Source organism: Periplaneta americana, chromosome 15 (assembly GCF_040183065.1).
Source record: "Periplaneta americana isolate PAMFEO1 chromosome 15, P.americana_PAMFEO1_priV1, whole genome shotgun sequence".
Classification (NCBI taxonomy): Eukaryota; Metazoa; Arthropoda; class Insecta; order Blattodea; family Blattidae; genus Periplaneta; species Periplaneta americana.
In genome coordinates this window covers 45687347-45714561 of record NC_091131.1, presented here as the reverse complement: position 1 = coordinate 45714561, position 27215 = coordinate 45687347, and the positions used below count along the sequence as shown (strand labels likewise).

General features: G+C 37.1%; 1 protein-coding gene across 2 annotated transcripts in view; it reads right to left on the bottom strand.

The window, feature by feature from the left end:
* LOC138714846 (beta-1,3-glucosyltransferase) overlaps nucleotides 1–27215 on the bottom strand; it is a 291403-nt gene that overhangs the window by 12326 nt on the left and 251862 nt on the right. For both annotated transcript variants that reach the window (XM_069847042.1, XM_069847041.1), the window contains exon 3: nucleotides 5570–5679. In XM_069847042.1, the coding sequence (XP_069703143.1) occupies nucleotides 5570–5679 (110 nt within the window). The remainder of the gene's footprint in view (nucleotides 1–5569; nucleotides 5680–27215) is intronic.

Sequence of the window (27215 nt, the reverse complement as noted above, 5' to 3'; positions counted from 1 at the left end):
AGGAACTGTCAAGTATTCAGCACAAAAATTCCTCACGGGCATAATATAGTGGCTTCTGGATATTACAAGGGCAGAAGTATTCATTTAAGAGTATAAGATCATTCAAAAGTCACTTCAAACTTTAAAGCGTTACGTTGTAAATACTGTATTATAATATTTGAAGTAGAGAAAAATCTCTGTGTTCGACAAAAATGAAGTTTTTCATTTGTTACTTTTTGTATTTTCATAATATTATATTTTTGTTCATTAAAACATTAACGAAGACGAAAGAAGAAAATTTTCAAGAGAAACCACCACATTAGAATCCACACCTAAGAATAATAATGAGTATTGGACTCATTTAAATGCTGTTTACAGACAACAGCAGAAGAAACAATAGGATACACAGAAGGTATTACAATTAAGAAACCTTGGGTCACAGGGAAAATGTTGGAGAAGATGGAGGAAAGGAGAAAGTGGAAAACATCAACACAGAAGGAGGTAGAAGAAACTACAGGAAACTAAAAAACGAACTAAGAAGAGAAATTGATAAAGCAAAGGAAGACTGGATAAAAGAGAAATGTGAAGAAATAGAGAATCTAGAGAGGAAAGGAGTATATGATTTAATGTACCACGAAGTAAAATGTTTGGATTTACAAATAATAAAAGGAAATCCATGAAATTGATATAGGGCGACATCGGAAATGAAATAACAGACAAACAAGGACTATTAAGCAGATGGACGAAATATGTAGAAGAGTTACATGAGACAAGGAATCGTCCAGATGACTTGGCTATAGAAGATGAAGAAGCCGTATCAAAAGATGAAAAAGGATTTTCTATTTTAAAGGAAGAAGTTGAACTATCGCTTAAGAAAATGGGAAAATGTAAAGCAACAGGAGTTGATGGAATCCCCATTGAATCAGTGAAATGCTTGGGTGAAAACAAGAAAGAAATTCTATCATTATGCAACGAAATATATGAGAAAGGCGACTGGCCTGAAGATTTTACGGAGACAGTGTTGCTTCCAATGCCGAAGAAAAATAATGCCAAGAAATGTAACGAGTTCAGGACTATCAACCTGATTATCACACTCGGCGAAGATTCTCTTGCGAATACTGAATCGATGTTTACATTCTAAGATGAAAGAACAGTTGGAAGAAGAGCATTTTGGCTTCAGGAAGGTAAAAATTCTAAATAGAAGAGGCAGTGAATGTATTGTTCTTCGTTCCTTCAGACGCACCCATGAAAGTAATTGGAGGGAAGGCGTTACATGGTTAAATTTATGAGTATTGCAGAGGGATCGTTTGCACGCATTATGAACACGTTGTAGTCTCTCAGCTACATTCATTAACAAGGAATCACAATAATCGAAATGGGGCATTACAAGCGTCTGAATAAGATTCTTTTTTAGACTAACAAGTGGTAGGAATTATTTCATATGAAACAAGGAATGGAGCAGAGAAAAATTTTTTTGCAAGCATGGGTTACCTGAGTGTTACAATTTAGGTCACTATCCATAAAAATGCCTAGGTTTTTAACTAGTTCACCGTATTTAGCAATAATCCCATTTAATATTATGTGTGGTATAGTATTACTATCAAGAGTGATACGTAAACGATTATGTTCCATTACGATTTCTCTGGATTTAACCTTAATCCAAATTTGTGCGCTCACAGTAATATCGAATTTAAGTCTTCGTTTATTTTATTACTGCTTTACCAGTCTCGTCAGGATGAAAATACATATAAATTTTGAAGTCGTCAGCATGTACGAGTATATTATGGTATCTGTAGTGCTTTATCATTGTAGTCACGTCATTAATATAATTATGAAGAGTAAAGGTTCGAGCACCGATCCCTGGGAAAGTCCAGACTTCGAAGAATAACCGCTTGCAATGACACATTGTTGACGTTCGTGAAGATATGATTCGAAAGTTAAAAAAATAACAATAAATTACACAATAGAAGGTCCGTGTTTACTTATCAAATGCTTATAGAATAACTCTTCTCGGGTTCCGAGAAGAGTTATTCTATATCAAACGCCGGGAAAGCCTCAAGTCATACGTTATCAAATGCTTTATTGCAAGTAATGTCAGTAATGTTAATTTACGTTGATCCGAAGCTTCACGTATATCCTCATTGACTTTCAATAGTGCTGAAGTCGTAGGCCTACTAAGCTTATGTCCATTTCTGATCGGTATCCGTCAAGTGAGATGTTCGATTAGGTAGTTCATTAGTTATTTGTGAACAATACGTTCCAGAGCTTTGATAGAGCAGATAGGATACTAGTTTTTCGCACCTCATTTCATGGGTGCAGAGATTACCATTTTCTTTTTATTTTATCCAGTATCGGACCACTTTCCTAAGCCAAATCTTTTGAATATTCTGTTCTTTTTTTGGTCTGTGTCTATAATCCTTCTGGGTAACATTGTAAAGAGCCGGTTAGGTTTCAGTCTTGTAAAGAAGGCTGACATTTAAGACTGACATTTCCTTCTTTTGTCCAAACTGCGTCCAGTTTTATTTTCTTTGTGTCAAGTCCGTTGCAACCATCTCCGCTACTTGGTCTATATCGAGTGTCGGACACTTATACCCGATCTCCCGGAAATTCATGCAGCAGTGTCCGACACTACCCAAGACACGTCTTGACGCGAACAGAACTTGCATGTACACTGCTCTAGTGCAATTCCCTTGTAATGTAGCGACAATGCTCTACTGGTCGCCTTAACACAGAAACTTGGCGTCTGACGTCTAGTGTCAGACATTTCGCTCTCCCGTTAAGACCATTAAGAATGGAAATTTTGTTTTTAACTCTAGAAAATAAAATAGGCCTAATGTTTCAGTTTTCTAAATCTGTGCTTATTTTCGCCCTATGGCACTTCAAAGCCCCTCAGGACTAATTTAAAGGGACCAGCATCTGCTTGGAGCTGCAGCCCTTTAAACTGACACTCAGCTGTCATTCTGACAGACTTTGTTCTTCATTATAACTAATTTTACTTTCCATTCAGTTCATATTTCGCCGCGCTGGTATGTAGAAGAAAAATGTGTGTGATAGATCTGTATACGAAGGAAGGATATATATGTTACCGTTAAAACCCAAAATCCGTCAAAACTAGTTTCAACTAGTAAAAACTAAGTTAAATAAATATAGGCAAAATGAAAGAGAGTTTTAGTAAGATCTACAATCAGTGACAGGTTAGGTTTACTTTGTTTAGGTTTTATAGTCGCGACGCTGTTATTCCCGGCGTGACTCCTCCTCTTTGCTTACGTCTTAGGAAGTCAAGGCTCTATAAAGTCTAGGTAGGTAGTATCGTTCGCCATTTTTGTTCTTTCGTTGCCGAGCTACCAGACGAGGGATCTATTTGCCACACCGTTAAACATTATCATGTCGTAGCTCCTATGATAATAAATCAAACGCACTGTAATTGAGCAAATAATTGAGCGGCAAATAACGTCCTCGTGTGCTTTCTGCGAACGCCAACGAAAGAGCCAAAATGGCGGGCGATTATATATTAAGTATTTATCCAGCCTTAGGCAATGCTTTACATCTTCATCAGCGAATCACAAGACGCACACGTTTAAATGTAGCCGACCTGCAACGTGATTGGCTGCCAGAAATTAGAGCGACGGGACTATAGTTTGGTAAAAGTATAAAAGACAAATCGAGGAAATAAAGCTAGACTGCAAAGAAAGTGTGTTTTATGTCCCAAACATTGGAAAAAAAGAAGAAAACTTTTTTTCTGCCCTATTTATGATGTTGATCAGTGTTGAAGAATGCTTTGAAGGATATCGCACGAAGAAAAACTAAAAGGTAATGTGGACTTCACAGTATCATTTATGAAGCTTACTTAATATTACATTATATTTTAGAAAGTCGGTATTTTTTTTTCAAGCGAGATGCTGCAATTTTCGTAAACTAGTGCAATTATCTCGTGCACACATTTTTCACTGTATCGCGAAGTTGAAATGCAACATATGACACAAATATTTCTTCATTCTAATTATCGAAGCTTGTCTTGTATGGAAAAGGTTTCCGAAGAGGTGTTTGGATCCTTGAAAAAGATTGACATAGCAGCTACTTCACAGTTAGTGTATTCAGTATGGGGTCTGAAGTAAGTGTAACAGTGAAGGAAGGTTGACTGGTCTGGACATAATTGAGTGTGCTATGAAATTAAGCCAGACAAGAGACAAGTGTCGAATTCAACGCTGCGAGTTCTCCAACAAAGCGGCACGTAAGTCAGCACGTAACGAGACTCAGACTGAACAAAATATCTGCAGTGGAACAAAAGAAGAAGGAAGAAGATCCAACATTTGGTGGTGGGCAGTTTTAACAAACATCTTCTGTCTATACATGTTGTAATTTGACACTCGTTTTCTCCATTTTCCAATTTTCAACATTTTGTAACATTCAAAATGCTCTATTGAGTGGAATTTCTCTTCAAGCTCAGTGAAATTTTGCACAGAGGTCCACAAAAGCATGTAAAGTAAACTGACACATATGTTTCCTTCTGTTATTGAAAGTATTGAAATCACCATGTGTTGAGGATATGATAAGTTTTACAAAAAAATTGAAAAATTAACAACTAGAACGGTAAATATTTTTTCTCAAAAAGTTTTTTTTTTATTTAACACATGCTACATTTACAATCTGTCTACAAGAGACAATAAGTAAATATTATAAAAGAATATGACATGAGTGGAGATGTTATCCCATGACAACACTCCAAAAGAAAAAAAAAACAATGTTTCAAATAGCTGTATTAAAAATGAATGGAAGGTCAAGAGCATTGGTCCTTTTAAGTCTTCTTATTGTGTGACTATTATCCAGCAAATTTAATTCATAATGATTGGGATGTTGATTTAATCGGTGCAGATATTTTTTTACTGAATTTAGAGATTTCTTCTTTCACAGTTGAAATGTTGAGGTCACGATGAATGACATCATTACGGACATACCATGGTGCAGTGACAATGGAACGTAAAGTTTTAGACTGATACCTCTGCAGTATTTCAATATTTGAGTTGCTAGCAGTTCCCCACAGATTTCTCAAAAAGTAATAGGAAAAATATGAAAAGCATGTGTCACATTATATATACATCTACCCGGAATAACTTAAATATAAATTTAAAGAAAAATTATGTAAACTTTGAAAGTTGAGACAATTATAATTTAGTATTAAAAAATTACAAAAATGTATTATAAGTAAACTAATTGGAATATCAAAGTGAAAATGTATGTATTGAATGTCCTCATTGTAATAAATGTGTGGTAAAAGTTTCAGATTAATTGGTGTAAAAATATAAGTTAGAAATTTTCACAGCTGCATAGCCTTAACGAAACACATTTCTATCTCAGCGGTAGTCACTTAAAAAGGACGTCATTTTCAAGAAATAAGTGGTAGCTATGTACTTTATGATCTCACGTGTGTCACTTTGAAGAAAAAAAATATTGAGTCAGTAACCAACTGTTTGTAATCGCCTGTTCCTCTGCTGGACCCTCAACAACAAAATTATAATCTGTAGATAATTCCGAAGAGGAGTTAGGAGTTCAAGTAAGAGCGTAATATTCTGATGTCAATATCTTTTCTCACCTGACTGGCTTGCAGAGCTTGCTCCTGGATGTCGTTTCTAAGCTCTTGTGCCAAAGATGAATGGTACGAATCTCCCTGACTCAGTACCACTATCACCATGTCACGAGGAACTGCAACACACAGTAATATATTCACGTTAATTGCACGCTCCCACCGAGGATAATTTTGGTGAATTCCAAACACATAGGATGAGTCAGGAGGAACGGTACATGCCTTCAGAGGTGATAATATTGGTGAATCTGAAGAAGAAAGTTTATATAAAAATATGCTCTGTTCTTAACAATATCTAACATACAGCTGTTTGAAAATCACGGGCGTCAGTCTCCTGTCCTTCATAAGCACTCACATGCGGACGCAACCAAACCGACATCAGGTTGTAGTGGGATCAATTAAACGTATCCTGGACGTCGGATCGGTCGCGTTGGAGTAATTTTTTGGCCACCGAGGTCACCCGATCTTACGCCATTGGATTACTGTGTGTGGGGTTGGCTTAAGAACGAAGTGTACAAGCGCAAAGTGGAAACAAGGGAGGAACTTCTCGCTCGCATTTTACATGCTTGTGCTCAAGTAAAGGAATGTCCGAATCAGCTCAGATCAGCGACACAGCAACTGCCTAAAGAGCTGCGAAGTGCATTGAAGTTGACGGTGGACTTTTTGAACTTGTTCTGTAAAGAACTTAAGGTAACAATGTTTTAATTTACTATCACCTGCACTTTTCCCGTTCCTTATTGTTTTCATTAGTTAGTAGGAATTCTTCAGGGTTTATCTGGACTCATATCATATCAATAGCAAAACAAAGAATTGTCCTACGGTTACACTATAGCTTAAATGGGGTTCCGCTGAATGGAAGGAAGTTGATAGCAACATTTACAACTACCGCTTAGATACTAAGCAGTGATGTCACATCCGGTAGTCACGCATTATTCGTAAACTGAAATATTAAAGGGTGATGTATAAGTGAACAAGACTTATGAACCACGACTGAAGATGACAACTGGGTAATAGCAGATGTCGATGTGAGAGAGGCGTATAAATGCCAATAAAGACTTGTTCGTGTAATCTCTAGCGTAACATAAGGTTAAAACGGTTTCGTTAACTCGTACTAATCTCAGTTGCCAAGTAATAGAGATGTTTCGAGAAGAGTTTGCAAGGAAAATGCCGACACGTGACCCAATGCATAATTTTAACTTGCGCCCACAATTCATTTAACACCTGAGAATGGGGCCCGACTGTCAGGGCTGAAGCAGGATAGCTCACCTGTCAGCATCGGATTCACGAATGCCATTCATGCCATCTGCAAGACTTGGACAGTCATCGCATATATAGGACACACATTGAGTCAAAGCAAGCCTGAATGCGCAAGAATCCATCCCGGGTGGAATTCAGAGTAGAATTTAATTAATCAGTGTATAGTTGAGCTGTTACTGGATTATACAAGGGTCGCACTGAAAGTCTTGAGCAACCCATTATTATAAATCTTAATTTTTATTTTTTAGACAAAGCAGAGTACACTATCTTAATCTACAGACTTTTCTGTCACTTTTCAGCATAGCCTCCATTTTTGTGCACACACTTTACCCACCGTTCTGTAAGTTTGAAAATTCGATGGTAGTCTGAGGGTGCCAAATCGGGACTGTATGGAGGATGCGGAAGGGTTTCCCACTCAATGTCCTCATTGTCTCCATGGTGACACGAGCAATGTGAGACAATTCTGTAAATTTGAAAATTCGATGGTAGTCTGAGGGTGCCAAATCGGGACTGTATGGAGGATGCGGAAGGGTTTCCCACTCAATGTCCTCATTTTCTCCATGGTGACACGAGCAATGTGAGGCCGCGCGTTATTATTTATTTAGTATTTATTTATTTAACCTGGTAGAGATTAGGCCATCAGACATTCTCTGCCCCTCTACCAGGGATGATTTTTCCAGGTCGTTTCTCGCGCAATGCAGAACGGAGCTTCAAAACTGTCTGAATATAGCGGACAGCATTTATGGTCTGTCCAGGCTCAAGAAATTCAACCAAAATGCATCCCAGAACGCATCAACTCTTTCCTTGTTGCGTTCCGTGGAGGCAGTTCGAGGGCGACCGCTACGAGGATCATCTTGGATGCTCGTGTTCCCATCTTTGAAATGTTTCACTCATCTCCTAACAGCGCCAGTGCCCATGCTCGCTGAAGTCTGAGATAAATTTTAGCAGCAGATATTTCCTCTTTAACTGTAAATTCAATGACAGCACGCTGTCGAAACGAACCGTCGTTGTCGGCCATCTTGCAAATATTGCCTGTGGTCACGTATTAGAAACTAATGACGTCATAACATGTCAATACATAGTCTGTAGATAGTCTCTTTTGTTACACTGTTGAAATTGAAATTATAGCAATGGGTTGCTCATGACTTTCAGTACGACTTTCTGTACAGACGACATACTGGAAAGAAAATTTATTATAGAGTAAGTTAGACCTGACATTGTTAAATGTTAACAAACTTATTTAATTACACTTTAAACGTAAGTTATGGGCTCATGGAGATAAAGTTCAGTGCATGACATGTTTGTTGCCTCCTTCACGGCTGACGTCTTAACTTTAAAATCTTATTGCAAAATAAAGTTGTAGTTAAAACTATAATGTACCGACTGTTCGTGTGCTATCCCCAAGGGAGAAGTTGAGAAAAATATTCTGTATAATAAAGATTTGTGAGGCGATGCTCTACTAAAATTTCTAAAATCCAAAATCTTTTAGCTAGAGATTTAAAATTTTTACTGAATATGCATATCAAGATCATAATCAAACATTGTAAATTTCAGTCTTTTCTTATAAACTCTTTTTTTTTTTTTAATTTTAACTTATTTTGTTTTCTTTTAAATGTTCTTAGTGAAAGTCTTATTTCTAAAAAAAGTTATTATTTTTTCTTAAAAAAGTAACGCTGCATATTGTGCAATGGAGCGTTAGTAATGCCCTACTCTAATTTGTTCTTTTGTTTAATTATATAGCATATATATTCAATATTCAAACATTATTAAAAATACTGCCTTACGTATAATTCTCTAGCAATAAAACTATGCTGAATACAGCCAAGAAAATGCTCCATTTCACAACAGAGATATTAATGAATAAGTTTCATCACTCTAGCTTTAACCACGGAGAAATAAAATGAATACTTGTCACTGTGAACGTATAAAATTTATTTTTTTAGATAATTTAATTTAAAGATATGGTTACACATAACGCGTGCATTAACACAAATTCTACCAATTATATGAAAGTAGGCCTATACTTATAATTAAGATATTGAGATGACATTTTCTTGAAACCGTACATTTTTAGCGCGAAAATAAAAAAAATGATCAAATTTGTCAAAATTCAACTATTTTCAGCAGCACATTGCTTAAAAATGTATCCTTATATAGCCTAAAGACAATAAGTAATTTAAATTAATGATAAAATACACCTTTTTGGTCAATTTTATAACAGCGTTTATTAAAATTAATAAAATATAATCAAATTGAAGAAAATATATAACAGTTGTATAAGCACTATGCCCCTTCGCCTTACAAATCTCTTGACATAGTGCTCATACAACTGTTATATATTTTCTTCAATTTTATTGTATTTTATTAATTTAAATTAACTTGTAGTAAAAATGTTTAATTATAAATAGTGATGTTTGATATTAAAGCAAATACGTCTCTTACATCAGTGACATATCAAGCCCTATGTATCCTACTGCATTTTCCACCGTCACCAGATTGTACTATTAACAGCAGAAGATAACGCAGCACATTGACGTCGTTGTTTACATTCGCAGTATGTCTGTCTACTATGTCCAAGGAACTCTAGGCTTATAGTCAAGTAGTGCGTATATTGCTTCCTAAAGTGTCCCGGATCCTAAGCCTGTTTGATTGTCCTTAAATAAATTCTATGTGTTTTATTTTTATTTTTATACTTTAACAATAATGAATCGTAATGAGATTTGAATGCAGAAGAGGGATTTTTTTTATCGCTACGTTGCGGTCCGCATGACGGTAACCTCTATCTCAGCTGCGGTTAACTAACCCTTGTTAGCTGTAAGGTTATAATTCGTTTACAGTACACTGTATAATACAATTATTATTACGAACCCATTTGCATTGCAAGACATTTTTCAGTTTTTGTAACGAGAAAAAAGAGCTCCATCGCTAAGCTATAAGACAATGGTCGTCAGCACTCGCTGAAATAGGTAACGGGTAAGCGGTGCAACGAAATATGCACCCTCGTGCAGAAGAGATAGGGAGACAGCATACCCGCCAGCAGCCACGGATGCTCGCTGGTGCTGTGACAGACCTGCGGGTAAGAGACGAGCGCCCGAGAGTGCAGTATGCTGATGACCGCTGCTATAAAGGCTTTGTAGGGAATATGTCGTTTCATGACAAATAAATACAGTATGTCGCTGCTACGACTTGACTTCATTCTCGGACCTCGATGCTTATATTTATCAGTTTGAGTCTCGCGTTAATCTTGGACAAATTCACGCTACAGGAGAGCAATCATTCTCCGTGTCAAAGGGCGTATAGTGATGGAAGTGGGTGGAAATCAATAGCGTTGTATTCACAAAAATTTCGCAAAGACACGACGTACAGTCTAAGAAAATGTTTTGTCGCACAGATACTTCACAAGTCCCAGAAAGGAGGCAATGCGCATGATCAGACATAACTTATAGCGAAACAAATTAATTTTATTACTTCAACTATGGTCAGTCCCAGGAATCTGTGGAGTAACTCCACTCATATGGGGGCGGAGTCTATCTGTGCCGGAGTGTATTGCAGGCAGCATCAGCTCGAGGCCGCTAAGGGGTAAGATGCTTATGGTACAGGGATATAATTTTATTTTTACTTCAATTTTTATTGTACCTGAGTTTTTGAATGTACTTCACTCCCACCCCTTCTACTAATGAAGTTCAACCGTCCTCCACACAGATCCAAGACCGCATATACACTCATAGTAGCTTTACGGTCATAGTAAACAGTACGTTCCAAAAATATGTTCGCGTTTTCCAGTGACGAAAGAGCTTTCAATATTGAATCATTTTCCCACAGGTACTGTCGTCCATTTGCCTGCATCATATCCCGGTTTTCCCCATCTGCTTTTATTCGCCAGCTAGTGGCTGGGTTGTCGTCTTAGCTCTTTTGTGAGAACATTAATTTCTGTTAGGAATTGGACGTCTACGTAATATTATACAACTGTTTAAAACAACTTAAATAAAAGGGCCTCGTTAAGTAATTAACTGTCACGTGATTTCCTCCCTTTCTACAACCCTACGATATAACCACTTTGACGGACAGTAGATATTATGTCTGAGTAATTTTATCTTTTCGGATCGGGCAGAAGTGAAGATTGAATTTACAGTACGTAAGGTACTCTTTTATAGAGTAGGTACAGAATTATTTCAACATGAGTTACTAGTTACGAAGGACGAAACTGGTAATTGGGATTAGATATAATGGTCTATAGTGCGATGATATGCACATTAGAACTGAAGCCTATATCGAAATGAACGGCCACCATTAAAAAAAATGTGTTTAAATAGGCCTATCCATATTATGATTATTTTTCAATTTAACTTTATAATATGTATTGTACGCTAACGTGCTGTAGACAGTATAATATACACTGCATAAGGAATACGTCCACATGGACAGCTCAGTTCGTGATAAAAGCACTCATTTTTAATACTATACTGTATTTTGATTAAACAAAAACCTAATGAAAATGATCAAACTCAAAAGCGCGATATTTTCTAGTTTACGTAAATGGATGAACTACTTTTCTTCCCTCCTATACCTAGTAAAGTGATTTGTTTGTATATTACGCCAGTATCATCGAACTCCAGTCGTGGAAGGGGGTAGCAAACGGCGTTGATAGAAAGGTATAGCCAAGTTAATATTAAAAATGTTAGTAAAAATAAAATGATGTCCCTGTAGAAAGTAGAGTAGAGTTCAGATAGAAAAATCCCCTCCTACAAGCGATTGCTCGCTTCGTTCAAGCAATGCCTCCCCCCAGAGCAGTCATTGGTTCTAGCCCTCCCACATATCATTTGCGCAGAGGTCTTGTTTAGTCTTTCTACTCCACAGATTCCTGAAACGGACCATAGTCCTTCTCTTGTGACCCAGCCTCTGATCATGCGCAATGCCTCCTTTTTGGGACTTTTAAAGTATCTTTGCGACAAAGCTTTTTTTTACTGTACATTTTGTGAGTGAATGAGTGAGTGTGTACGGCGGAGAATGAAAGCTCTTGTGCAATTACTATTTACATAGATTGGATACTTTACCCCTACCCTGAAGGATTGTGATTCGGGCAGGCCTATAACGGCCACCAGATATCACACACATTTCCAAATGCCAGAGGAACGCCACTTAACGCGGCTCCGATTGGCAAGTATGCTAGCAAGTCTCGAAGCAAGACGCTTCTTGTAGCGTTGGAAACACTCTGGGATGACAGAAAATACCGTCCATAGATTGTTTCAGTCAAGCAACGGTACACACGAAAGCAGTAGTCTGTCAAAACATATCCATCCTATTTCATCAAACTTTACACATTATCTTGAAACATTTATAACATGGACTGAAATGAAGCGCTGAGGATCGAACCCAAATTCGCGAAATAAGCTCGGGCTCCAATACCGAGCTACCGGCGAAACATTGACGTCCCTATTCTCAAACAACTTTGTGGCACCAGTTGTGGTATGCATATTGCTTCTAAAAAAACTTCATGTGTTGCAGAATAGCGCACACTGCCCTACTTTAAACACTAATTGTCCTAAACTCGTTGGCTGGTTGCGAACACTTACAAATATAGCCAATATAGGGCGTCTGTAAGACAGAATTCAGTACCTTGTTTGTAATGCTGATGCATAAAAGTCTTTAGGTCTATAGTCAAAATCGTATGCCACATTATTGCACTTGTGCCGTAAGATATTGCCATGCCAATTAAAACGTAAATTGTACCATAATAGTAATTTCTGCACGATCGTGTTTCTTGTTGTATTTACAGCTATTGTTGTTAGGCTTTAAAAGTTAGAATTCCCACACAGAAACTTGTTGCTAGGGAAATCATTCTTCATAACATAAAACTATACTGAAATTGACCCATTACAGTGCATTTATTGTTACTTAGTTACCATTACAGTATAGTTTTGCGAAAGCTTTGGAATAATATTGCTCTAAATTTGAAATACTGAATACTGTATATTATATTTGCAATTTTAAAAATAGGATCGTGCAGAAAATGTTGTACAGTACACGTTTGTAAAACGCACATCTTTTATTTTTATTATCTTGATAGTTTATTTAATCGTTTGTATCTGTACCTATGCTATACAGGGTGATTAAGTCACTATGTTACAAAATTTTAGGGATGATAGAGGTCATCAATATGAACAACTTTCATATAGGAACCTTTGTCCGGAAACGTTCCGTTTCGTAGTTACAAGCGTAGATATGTTAGTCAGTGTAGCAAGCTAGAATCGAACTCAGGTCATTCTTTTGAAGTATGGTTGCAGACGACCTGTTCCTGCAAACGTTGGTGATTTCTCATAAACATGATATAAGATAGTCGACATAGTAAATTATATTTTGACTGTTGAAACCTTGCACATTTCCATTTCCCTTTGCTCTTCCATAAATTAAATGCATATTAACAAGTTTCAAGGTTTAATCAGTCAAAATATCATTTACGATGCCAGCTAGCTTATACCATGTTTATGAGAAATCACCAACGTATGCAGGAACCAGTCGTCTACAACCAAACTTCAAAAGGTTGGTCTTCAGTTCGAATCTGGCTGGTTATATTGACTAACATATCTTGGCTTTTTACTACCAAACGAAACCTTTCCGGACATACCTAGGTTCCTATATGAAAATTGTTCATAAATGTCTCCTCTATCATTCTTAAAAGTTTGTAACATAGTCAGCGAATCACCCTGTATTTGCTATTCAACTTTTTATGTCTTGTAACCCACATCGAGTTTATATCGAGCAGTATATGTCTTGTAAATTGTATATTCCCCTTATGCTATGTAACTGATTTTGATTATATGTAATTTTCTACTTTATTTTACATTCTCCTTATATTATCTAACTGATCTTTACTATTTGTAATTTTCTATTATATTTTATGTAAACTCTAAAGTATCTTATTTTGTGTTGTTTTGTATTATATTACATAATTATGTACTATTTCATGTATATTATTCATACCTCGGTTAGCGCGTCTGGCCGCGAAACCAGGTGGCCCGTGTTCGATTCCCGGTCGGAACAAGTTACCTGGTTGAGGTTCTTTTCCGGGATTTTCCCTCAACCCAATATGAGCAAATGCTGGGTAACTTTCGGTGCTGGACCCCGGACTCATTTCACCGGCATTATCAGCACCTCATTCAGACGCTAAATAACCTAAGATGTTGATAAAGCGCCGTAAAATAACCTACTAAAATAAAAAAAAAAATATTCAAACATGGTTGAGTAGAGTAGAAGGCCTTATGGCGTAACTCTGCCAGGCAAACCACCACTACCAACTTCCCAATCTTGTATCGTAATGTGTTATATTTTATCACAGTACGAAGATTCTTTTATATTTGCAAAATGATTAGAAAGAAACAAGTAGGCCTTACTGATTTTTATAGAATGTTTCTCTAATTCATTTTTATGTGTATTCTTTACTTATTATATTATTAATTATTATTAAATGGCTCTACTTTGTTTTTACTATATTTAGTTATCTTTACTAATTATAATGTCCTCTGATTGAGGTTCCGGCTGATATGTACATCCATTATCAAGCAGAACATCTCACTTGACGATATGTGTCAGAGGAAGAACAATTGTTTGTATGCATCTGAAGTCTGATTAGTGTAATATGTAGCTAGTCGACAATGTATGCAATGGAGGGGGGGAAAGGAACTGGCCATCCTTCCCCATTATCTCCTGGCCTAGTTTCCTCATAAGTGGTACCTTCTTGATATGACTTGAGAGGTTCAGATCTGTCTTCGTACAGTTAACTAAACAACGAACAACAACTAATTATAACTAATAATCACTAAATGCTTTTACTTTTTTATTATCTGCTAATTACAGTTATTAATAACTACTAAATAGTTCCATATTTTGTTTTCTCCGCATTTTGTATGTCGTCACCAGGGGCGGCCCGTCCTTATGTGTTACAGTGCTACAGCACAATGATAATTTTTGCTCAAATAATGTATTTGCAATACCACCATAGTATCTGATCTGCCATTTGACAATTTCCCGTGATTATGTTCATGACGCGTTATAGAGTGTTTAGTTCTTCGCTCTTAGCTCTTTGGTGCCTCATGTGGTACAATGTGCTACTCAAAACTCTACATGAGAATGTAGACAATTAATGCGCATGTGCGAAGCTGAAATCACTGCCCTGATTGGCTATTTTTACGCGGGGAAGTGCTGTCATGGATAAATTATATATTTATCCATGGTGCTGTAGTCAGTTTCAGCACAACACAGCTTGGAGATTGCAAAAGTAAAGCGTAACGAAAGAATGCTTGTTTGTGGAAGAACTCGGAACTATTTACAATGTAGGTCTATTTGGTAATTCAAGTGTCCGACTGCTGCTGCCGTCTACCTGGTTTTTGAGGTTCCTCCTGAACCAGTCAGCAAGCGACGGAGAATGGAATCCCAGAAAACTGAAGCCAAGGAAGTATGTGACCGTATAATTCAGAAAACTACTCACCGTTTCCAGTCTTTAAGCTATCTAGACGCAACAAAATTGTAAAACAGAAAATTTTCTGGCAATTTTTCGCATAGCCTAATTTTCCTGAACGCGAACTTGAAGTTGCTGTCAACAGCTATACTGTACTGAACAAAAGAGTGTTAAAGACACAACTTTGAGTTTTATACGGAACACCTGCCTTCCGAAATATAGATGGCTGTTCAATTGTTACAATACCTAGTCTCCAACAATTCACAGGATCCATTCTGTGAAGTAACGAAGGTGTTAAATATTTTGGTTACAACACCAATGGCCACTGCTGAGCCAGAAAGATGTTTTTCTTGCTTGAAACGCATAAAAACGTTTTTAAGGAACACTATGTCCCAGGATCGTCTCACTGCTCTTGCAACACTGTCAATAGAAAAGAGTATGATGTCCAAGATGAAGGGTTTAACACCAGGGTAATTGACAGGTTCTGCAGTAGGAAGGAACTCCATATTTCGTCACTAGGCGAGTCTCAAATTAAGATAAATACATATAAGTGTATACAGTAGGCCAATATAGGAATTGTAGCACACTCATTATTTTGACCATCAGCCGCTACTGATCGTCACAGCGCCTCCAAATTCCGCTATGGACATTTTTCATGTGATGATGAAACTATACCGCAAGTAGCTTTGAAAATCAAGTGATGCCTCTTTATTCCTCCTGAAAAAAATCTCCTTAAATGCACATAGCGGATTTTGGAGACGCAGGGACGATATTATTTTTATTCTTTACTAATCATTATTAATAATTACTAGATGCCTCTACATTTTGTCTTTACTACATCTTGTTTTTGTTTTTTTGTTTTTTTTTTTGTTTTTGTTTTTGTTTTTTAAAGAGAAAATCATTGATTTTTGTAGTCTTCGTAAATGTTTACTTCTACTGACTCCCGAATACGAACAACGCTCTTCCGGGAGCCATTGTATGTGTGCGTGCTTGCGTGCGTATTTTTATTTGAATGAATTATTAATAATTATGCTCAGAATCCTTCATTCTCGCCTCGAGTAGTATTTAGTAGTACAGCGGACGGACTTGCTAGTTTCGTACCGTTCTGTACTGGAACTGACTGCCTGCAGTTGTAGAATATTACAACAGTTGTTTTCGATACGCTTATCTTCTCCCCCGCCCCTCCTCTTTAAATGAATTCGGTATTGCCACTCTGTAAGTAGGGAGGCCTGCAGTTGCTGTGCTTCTGCTGGCCTGGTGCGGTGCGGCGTGACGTGGTGAGTACAGTTCTGTCTTCTCTCTCCATTACGTACGTAGTTCAAATATTACTTTGTTTACATTATGTTATGAGGAGAATGAAATATTATAACTCACATAATATTCCACGTACATTTAACCTTATTTTCAGCCACGAAAGCAGTAGCCATTCTTAAATACCCAAAGTAATTGACACGCTTTCTACACAAAATCAAATTTAAGATCTTGAATTAATTTGCGCGTAATGTGTACAAATTTTTAAAGATCATATTATATTGAGGCTCCTCTAAAATTTGGGTCTGTTGATACAGGAACGGTCAGCAGGTCTGGCCGCGAAACCAGGTGGCCCGGGTTCGATTCCCGGTCGGGGCAAGTTACCTGGTTGAGGTTTTTTTCGGGGTTTTCCCTCAACCCAATATGAGGAAATGCTGGGTAACTTTCGGTGCTGGACCCCGGACTCATTTTACCGGCATTAACACCTTCATCTCATTCAGACGCTAAATAACCTAAGCTGTTGATAAAGCGTCGTAAAATAACATACTAAAATTGATACAGGAAGTATATTTAGCATCGGAATTATCTTTATACAACTGTAAGCTGGAATGAGCCATATTCCTATAGTTATAAAATAGAATTAGATGTACTGGCCAAGCGTCTTATGAATAACGTAAGTAGTGTTTGAAATAGTAATCTATAATACTTTCAAGGTTAGTGCTGCAGGAATGGTAGAAAGATGTTAAGACTTCAGAGAACGTCTTCATATAATACGTACAATCTTGTACAGTACCACTGAACAGTGAAATGGAAGTACGTTACACTTATGGCCAGTTTGTCCAAGTAATGTTTAGTTTTCCTTAACGAATGTTAAATTAACAGTCTGTTTATTTTTAACGCTTTGTTAATGTATTTTCCATTTGTTCAACATAATTTTCTTTAAGATAACCAACACTTAACTATAACGTCTGTTAGCACTATTTTAACTACTCAACAGCAGTTGGTAATGATTCTGCACATGTAAGACAATTTTTGATTGGCTAAAATTAATCTTTAAATTCTATATTATAGAGTGAATCCTGAAACTTACATAAAATGACAACTTGTTATAGTAGGCCACGTTCCATAAACAAGGAGTTGACAAATGAAAGTTGTATGTGACGTGCTGAATAATAATTACAAAGTGAAGTTATATTTCCTCATTGGTATTATGGATACGAAATACGAAAGAAATAAAATAACACTGATGTATTTAAACAGTCCAAAGTATTTTTTAAACGTTGTATTACCAGTCATATGCTAAACATTCCCTACAGAGAGACACAAAATATTAATTTCGCGACAGCTGTGGAGACATCGGCCATATTTAACTAACTGTTAAACGAGTTAACTGGCGGAAATCCTACATTTAAAATTAACAAACTGTTGACAATCTGTTAAACCAAACTGGTGTTGAAAGCATACAATTTTATTAATTAACAAACTGTTTAGAGTTTAACAGTCGTTACATTTTCTAACTATACTTGGAAAAACCTGCCATTAGTCCCTTATGTTGCAAGTTATTTCAAGATCAACATACTTCAGCAGTTTTTCAGCTTCCTCTTTTATTAAATTTCTATCAGCTTGGATAGCTACGTACAGTCTTCGACAAGTTTTGTTCCACAGATACTTCAGAAGTCCGAGAAAGGAGGCAGTGAGCCTGATCAGACATACAACAGAACAAAATACATTTTACGTAAAGGTTAATTTTTGGTTCTACAAAATATACCTGTTATGGTAACAATGATTATTAGAGGAGAAAAATTCGCTCCGGCGCCGGGGATCGAATCCGGGTCCTTGGTTCTACGTACCAAGTGCTCTAAATACTGAGCTACTCCGAAGTTCAATCCACCGCACCGGATCGAATCCCTCTCTAGTGTTTTTCCCCTTTGTGGCCTGACTCCAAGTTCGACATTTTGTGGGACCAAAAATTAATCTTTATGTAGATTCTTCGCCCAACAGTGCATATTACTGTGGAATCCCGGCCACCAAGTCACTCAATTGAGTGCGCCCCTTGTATAATAGCAGTTGACTTAATATATGTCAACATATATGTCGAGCTTGGAGTCAGGCCATAAAGGGAAAAACACTAGAGGAGAGGGATTAGATCCGGTACTGTGGATTGAACTTCGGCGTAGCTCAGTGGTTAGAGCAATTGGTCCGTAGAACCAAGAACTCGGGTTCGATCCCCGGCGCGGGAGCAAATTTTTTTTCCTCTAATAATCAAAACAAATTTTATTACCTCAACTAGTCCTTCTCTTGTGAACCAGGTCGCTCATCCTCTGATCATGCGCATTGCCTCCTTTCTGGGAATTATAAAGTGTCTGTGCGACAAAACTTTTTTTATGACTGTGCATCAATAATTTGGCGAAACATGGTTATTCCTAGAGTCCTGCGTTTAGACACCTGGAGTAGCCAAGCAAACCACAACAGCGTAGGCATTTATGGAGTATAGCTCTGCTGCCTGAGCACAACGGGGAAGTTGAACAGAACTCTAAAACCCCTGCTCATGTCCTTTCCGCACTGCCTTATAAACAAACGCACAGTAGGCACGGTGCATCAGTGATGGATTTCAGGCGATCAAGGAGAGCCGTAAGTTCGTAAAAGTTACGATGGTTACCTTATACAATCCGTCACTGAACAGTGCTTACCTACCTGTCTACTCGTCTCAGCAGGGGAAGGTGGAGTGGGGAGTTAAGGGGAAATCTGCAGTGGCTCGATTGAGTTATTAATGACTTACACAGTTCAGCTCTGCTGTTCAGTGAACATGCGAAAACAAAACAAAGCTAGACGTGTGGAGATCTGTTCTTTAAAAGAAGAATTTGGTAGCGAGCATTTAATGAGGAAAGAAGAAAATATATTTTCTTTTCCACAACCGGGAGTAGGACTAAATTTCGGTTTCTAGGTTACCAAAATCGGGAGAGAAATATAGCATTTTCTCCGTAGGAAGAGAGAGTAGTGTTTCTCTCTGTAAAGGAGAGAACTATAACCAGGGCGCGAAACTTGTTGCCAGATGAAACAGGTTTTCTGTTCATTGACTATAGGTACGGGTTTGTTTACTTGCGCACGAGTAGTCATGGTCAGCGATGGAGAGTAGAGACCACAGATTTCCACATAATGACATGAAGCGTAGAATGAAAATTCCGGTAGTAATTTCTAATAATGTAGCGGAGTCGGTAGGCAAATTAATTAACCATTTAATTTTGGACTTCAAGACTGAAATACAAGAATTATTTAAGGATGTCAGTAAACTAGTGATTCAGAGAATTGAAAAATACGAGTAACATGATTCATATCCATTTTCTGTAAATTTAAATGACTTATTCAACCCAGCAAATATTGTGCAGATAAATGTTGATAATGTTAATCCACTCACTGAAAGGGCTAAAACAATGGGTTATTTCAAGGATATAAAAAGTACTGATTGCAGTGTAGGATTTCTTACTTTAAAAGAAATAGTTTTGAAACAATCATCCAACACTTTCAATGTTAAAGTTGACGTGATTGAGGCATTACGAGCTCTTGAATTTACACCTGCTGTATTGAAATGTGTCTGGGTTTCTTGTGCATCTGTTGAGTAAATTAATACATGAAACATTTTTTATCATTATTTTGACGCCTGTTGCGTAATATAGGATAATTTCTTCACGTAAAAATCTCTTTCCAATTTATACGAAATTACTGCGATTACCCTACAACTAATTAGCGATAAAACTCGAAATATAACGTTTTTATCACGATGTTTTTCGAAATTAATAGGGAATTCTGTGGTCTCCAGTCCATGATGTAAAGTACTCGTCGCAGTTAATAATAATAATAATAATAATAATAATAATAATAATAATTTTATTTTCCCTGGCAGAGTTAAGGCCATCAGGCCTTCTCTTCCACTCAACCAGAATCAAATCACATATAGAAAAATACATACCGGTATACAATTATTAGCTTAAAAATAATAATAAACATAATAAAGTACAAAAGAGAGATTGAATACATATACACAATCAGTATTAACTTTAAAATAATAATAACAAAAAATATATATAATAAAAAAGAGACTGAATACATAATCACAGACAGGAAAATACATTCTAGTATACAAGTATTAACTTAAAAAAAAAAGAATTAATACATATGAATATAATCTCACAACTAAAGGAATAGTACAATTAGTATGATCAGCACAGCACGTGTTACATTGAGACAATGACAATTACCTAGATATTAGTGTTAATGGAAAAATAAAGCAATGACTGTGTAAAATAATAATAATAATAATAATAATAATAATAATAGGCCTAATAATAATAATAAATAAAAATTATACCAAAAAACTAATTCTGTGCATTTAACATATTTCTAAACAACCTAATTTTAAACAACTGAGGATTAAGACTACCCCTGATTTCCAGCGGCAGCGAATTCCATGAGCGGGCCATGACTAAGCGGGCCAGGCAGTTGATAAAGAATCGTAAAATAACCAATTAAAAATGTTATTCGTCTACTGCAACACAAAGCAAGTAAACAGCGAACAACTAAGGCACAGTAGTTAAACGGGACAGGACCCACGCCGCCTTCTATTGTACCAGTAGAGGAACTCTAGAGTTAATCTGAAACCACTTGCCTCTCTCCCATCGGGCAGCAAGTTTCGCTCCCCGAATATATCGTAACAATGAAACATGGCTATCCTGTACGACATTTACTATGCATCTGCGCAATGAAATAGCTCCAGCGAGCTTTTCAGTAATAAGAATTTCAGAAATAAAATGCGGCAATTTACTGCCGGTCCTCGAAAAAATAATAGAAGAATCGAAACACAATTTTTCCCTCGGTACATTTTTATACAATCATGTACCTCGGAAGAAATCATATGTTTCTCTTCCTTAATGTATAATACACTATTATGAGGAAGAAGGGGACATTTTTCTTTTGAAAGATTTAAAATGTTTACAATCATTCATTGTAATGTGTAGAGATTTGTAAAGTACACAGTCAATATATATATATATATATATATATATATAGTTGGTTATTTAACGACGCTGTATCAACTACGAGTTTATTTAGCTTCGATGGGATTGGTGATAGCGAGATGGTATTTGGCGAGATGAGGCCGAGGATTCCCCACAGATTACCTGGTATTCACCTTACGGTTGAGGAAAACCTCGGAAAAAACCCAACCAGATAATCAGCCCAAACAGGAATCGAACCCGCGCCCGAGCGCAGCTTCAGATCTGTAGGCCGGTGGCTCAGTCAATATATAATTTGTTTTATTCTAAGTATGTATTCATATATTTTTTTTTAATTATCAATTCCAATCTTTAAATCTAATTAAAGTATCTAGATACGTTTTACTTATTGTAAAAATCATATGATCAGGGAGGTTCGAAATGTGAGTTTGTCTTCACTGTCGTTCCAAAGATAGACTATAAAGGCTGGTTCACAATAAACCGGGAACGGAAACGACAACGAGAACGAGAACGGAAATAAGGTTAAAATAAATGTATTTAAATGTGAGCATTCACAATAGGTAATTGTGAATGCTCACATTTGAATACATTTTAACAATATTTCCATTCTCGTTCTCGTTGTCGTTTCCATTCCCGGTTTATTGTGAACCAGCCCTAATGCCTCTACCAGGGACTGGAACCAGGTAGCCATGACCACTAAAAATGTTTGTGGCACCTAATTTTTTTTATCGCGTACAAATTTTTTTAAGACTTCGATTTATTTTACGTCACTACGACTAACACAATACTGTTAAGAAATCCGGTTGTAGGAAGAAATTCGAATGTGCTGTTTAGATTGACTCAAGATAGTCACTACAATAGCTCCTTCACTAATTCACCTTCTCCAAACTAGCGCTGAACCGGTGTCAGTACACATACACGCGCTGTATAGTTGACAGGCGACGGCTGAGGTTGGTGCGTTTGTTTTAATGTGTCTTGTATGCAAAGAGTTGTGTTGTATTAATGAGCAGTTCTGTCATTTTCTCTTGTGCTATCATGGAGGCGGATACATTAGTGTTAGTGTCTGATTGTGGATATCGTGTTGCATTCTGTTTTACCCTCCATCAGCATTCATTCATTCAATGTTTTCTGCCCAAGAGCAGGTCTTTTACTGCAAACCCAGCATTCTCAAATAGTTCCTATTTTCTGCCTTCCTCTTAGTCTCCGCATATGCTCCATATAACTTAATGTCTATCATCTGACATCTGCTCCGAACTCTTCTCCCGTTCACCACTCCTTCCAGTCTATCCTTCATAGCCAGTTTCATCTCAGCCGGTGACCCAAGCAATTCCTTTTCCTCTTTCTGATCAGTTTCCTTTTTCATCCAATATTTTCAACTCACTTCGTTTCTTACTCTGTCCATTTCACACGCTTCATCCTTCTCCATATCCACATTTAAAATGCTTCTATTCACTTCTCTTCACTTCGTCGTAATGCCCATGTTTCTACCCCGCACAATGCCACACTCCACACAAAGCACTTCACTAGTCTCTTCCTTGGTTCTTTTTCTAGTGGTCCGCGGAACAGCTTCTTTTTCTATTAAAAGCTTCCTTGTCCATTCAGCGTATTCCGAATCTCACCGGACCGGTGGACATCAATGACGTCACGCTGCAGCGAAATAGGAACAAAACTGCTGGAAGGTTCAATGGCTGTCATGGCGACTGTATAAGTTGTTGTCTGTGCTACGCTAGCAAAATTTTGCGAAATTTCCGTACTGCCATCTTGTTCAAAGAAAAGAGAGCATAAACAATTTATTTCTTGAACCGGTAGTAATAACTGGTCCGTTGACATGTTCGCTCATAAGCCATTAACATATTGTTTTTGCGTTGTTCTCATTACAAACAATACAACAGAACACACCGCCATGACACAACAGTGCACGATGTCATTCGTCTGCTAATTCCCGCCCTGTACAAGAACCAATCAGATTCACTGATGGCGGCTGATGGAGACTGCCACCACCCCTGCAAGCTGATGGCACCGGTGCAGTGACTTCATCGGTGAAATTCGGAACACCGTGATGCCATCAGATTGCTCAGCGCTGAGATTCGGAATACGCTCATTGCTATTCTGCTTTCGACTTCCTGGCAGCAGGTCATGTTACTGCTTATAGTACACCCAAGTATTTGAAGCTGTTCACTTGTTCCACTGCCTCATTTCGAATTCGCACGTTTACTTTCTCTATTTTTCTTCCGATAACAATGGTCTTTGTCTTGTTTGCATTTATCTTCATTCCATACTGCTCACAGCTGTCATTTAGCTCCAGTAGCATCCCTTAGTATCGTCTCCTCTTCTGTTTACAACGTCATATTATTAGCAAATCTTATGCACTTTATTCTTCTTCCTCCTCCTACTATCACCCGCCCCAATTCCTCACAATCCTCCAAGTAGATGTTGAACAGTGTAGGTGATATTGCGAGTTAAAGGTTAAGTTAGGTTAGATGAGGGGACATGACAAGGTTAGAGTGGGTTAGATGGTGGATCAGGTAAGTGACAGGAGACCGAGGACTCTGGCAAGGTTAGAGTTATTTATTATTGCTTTCCGCTCAATGTTAGTCGTTTGTACGTATTTCCCAAGTCAAATCAAGGAATCTGAAATAAATTTTGTTGAGAGAACGCGCCGTCAGCTAAAGTAAATAATTACCTTTTCGTTCTTTCGTTTTTTTTTTCTTTTTTTATTTATTTCGTTCTTTCTTTTTCGCCTCCTCCCTCCCTTTCAATACACTGACAATGCAATGCGGTGTAGAGGAGGATACAGTATAGGCCACGGGTGGGAAACTCTTATTGTAAACAGAGCAGTCAGCATGAGTATCTACGCACAACAGCAACTGTAGCGGAAGAAACTGAGCTCTCTCAGAGTGGCTGTTTCCAGTCCCTGGTAGAGGCATTAGGGCTGGTTCACAATAAACCGGGAATGGAAACGACAACGAGAACGAGAATGGAAATATTGTTAAAATGTATTCAAATGTGAGCATTCACAATTACCTATTGTGAATGCTCACATTTAAATACATTTATTTTAACCTTATTTCCGTTCTTGTTCTCGTTATCGTTTCCGTTCCCGGTTTATTGTGAACCAGCCTTTATAGTCTATCTTTGGAACGACAGTGAAGACAAACTCACATTTCGAACCTCCCTGATCATATGATCAGGACCACCTCTGAGACAATACAGAACACCACAAGACAAACACCCAGTTCCAAGGACTGAAGATGAACTCTCCTCTATTGCCAGGGTCACTTGGATAAGAAGTGTGTAGTCTCGTATACTAGTTGTATTGTATTTATTAACATTCCATGGTATTCATACATTGCTTACAGCAGGGATGTTAAATCGCCTGTATTACGTGCTCATACTACAGGGACATCATTTTATTTTTACTATCATTTTTAATATTAACTTGCCTATACCTCTGGATCAACGCCGTTTGTTGCCCCCTTCCACCACTGGAGTTCGATGATACTGGCGTAAAATAAGCTTACAAACAAATAACTTTACTAGGTATAGGAGGGAAGAAAAGTAGTTCATCCATTTACTTAAACTAGGAAATATTGCGCTTGTGAGTTTGATCATTTTCATTAGGTTTTTGTTTAATTAAAATACAGTACAGTATTAACACTGAGTGTTTTTACTCACGAACTGAGCTGTCCATGTGGACGTATTCATTATGCAGTGTATATTATACTGTCTACAGCACATTAGCGTACAATATAGAGAATGAAGTTAAATTGAAAAATAATCATAATATGGATATTAAAACACATTTTTTTAAATGCTGGCCGTTCATTTCGATACAGCCTTCAGTTCTAATGTGCATATTATCGCACTATTAGACTATTGTACCTAATTCCAATTACCTGTTTCGTTCTTCGTACTAGTAACTCATGTTGAAATAATTCTGTACCTACTCTATAAAAGAGTATCTTACGTATTGTAAATTCAATCTTCACTTCTGCCCGATCCGAAAAGATAAAATTACTCAGACATAATATCTACTGTCCGTCCAAGTAGTTATGTCGTAGGGTCGTAGAAAGGGAGGAAATCACGTGACAGTTAATTACTTAACGAGGCCTTTTTATTTAAGTTATTTTAAACAGTTGTATAATATTACGTAGACGTCCAATTCCTAACAGAAATTAATGTTCTCAGAAATGAGCCACTAGCTGGCGAATAAAAGCTGGTGAGGGAAACCGGTATACGACGTAGGCAAATGGACGACAATACCTGTGCGAAAATAATTCAATATTGAAAGCTCTTTCGTCACTGGAAAACGCGAACATATTTTTGGAACGTACTGTTTACTATGAACGTAAGGCTACTATGACTCTATATGCGGTCTTGGTTCTGTGTGGAGGGCGGTTGAACTTCATTAGTAGAAGGGGTGGGAGTGAAGTACATTAAAAAACTCGGGTACAATAAAAATTGAAGTAAAAATAAAATGATGTCCTTGTACAAGCAATACAAATCCAAAAAGATTCACTTTTCAGCAAGATAAAGTGCAATCATCGCTCTTAAGGAAATGTTGTGCGGGTTCTTGAGAGCACGCAGTAAAGGCTCTTTGACATCCCTGGCTTATAGCTAGAATATGGAACAAGTCAAAAAACTTAATACTGTTATAAAGTCTTAATTTATAGTCACAGCCTAGATGAAATATATACAGACGAGATTTGCAATATAGTTTACTAGTACAATACAAAATTTTTGTATCAATTTCATGAAGTGTTATTGAATGTCATGAATTCACCTACAGAATAGAAGGCGTGAGAAATTAGGTACTTCTTTAATTTGGCCCTAAATAATCTTATGTTTTGAGTTTCATTTTTTATATCGATAGGGAGGTTATTAAAAATTTGTATTGCCATATAACGCACTCCTTTTTGGTAGCACTGTAGACTTGCAGATGGAGTATGAAAGTGATATTTTGACGTGTGTTTATGCTATGAATTGTTGAATTAGTTACAAAGTTTTCACGATTATATACGTGGAAGATTATTAATGATTATTATTATTAGAAGATGGTGGGGGAAAGGAAAAGCTACAATTTATAAATATAAGTTATGGTCACTTGCCGGCTTAAAACATGCGTATTGAACAAGGTCTTAAAGTTTCTAGAAGTCTACTTTGGGTGATAAGTTTGTGATAGTGTTTTCAACCTGAGGATAAGGACTTGTTTCGTATTCTCTATCACCATTTGTTAAATAACGTGAGGGCTATAATTACGTGACACATACTGATATAGGCTACAGAGCACTTCGCCCGCCCCGGTGCTTTACGTGGAAGGCGTTCTACATACACAATATACTGCTGTAGATAAACATATCACTTAACTTTGTTCCTGTGTAAACTCAGTAACAATTTGAAATACAAGCCGTTCGTAAATATAACAATTCTATCACCTGACAAAGCTTAATCTGTAACTCTCATTAGTTTTCAGGGTCACTCATATTGTTCGCATATGTCTAAATTTATTTTGAGATTAGTTCCGTCGTTCGACATGGGGAACTATTAATAATGAAATTCCTCAAGGATCAATATTAGGTCCCCTACTTTTTCTAGTGTTTATAAATGATCTTGCCCCCCCTAATAAAAGATGTAGGTCATCCCATATTATTTGCAGATGACACAAGTATAGGAATTAAGCCAA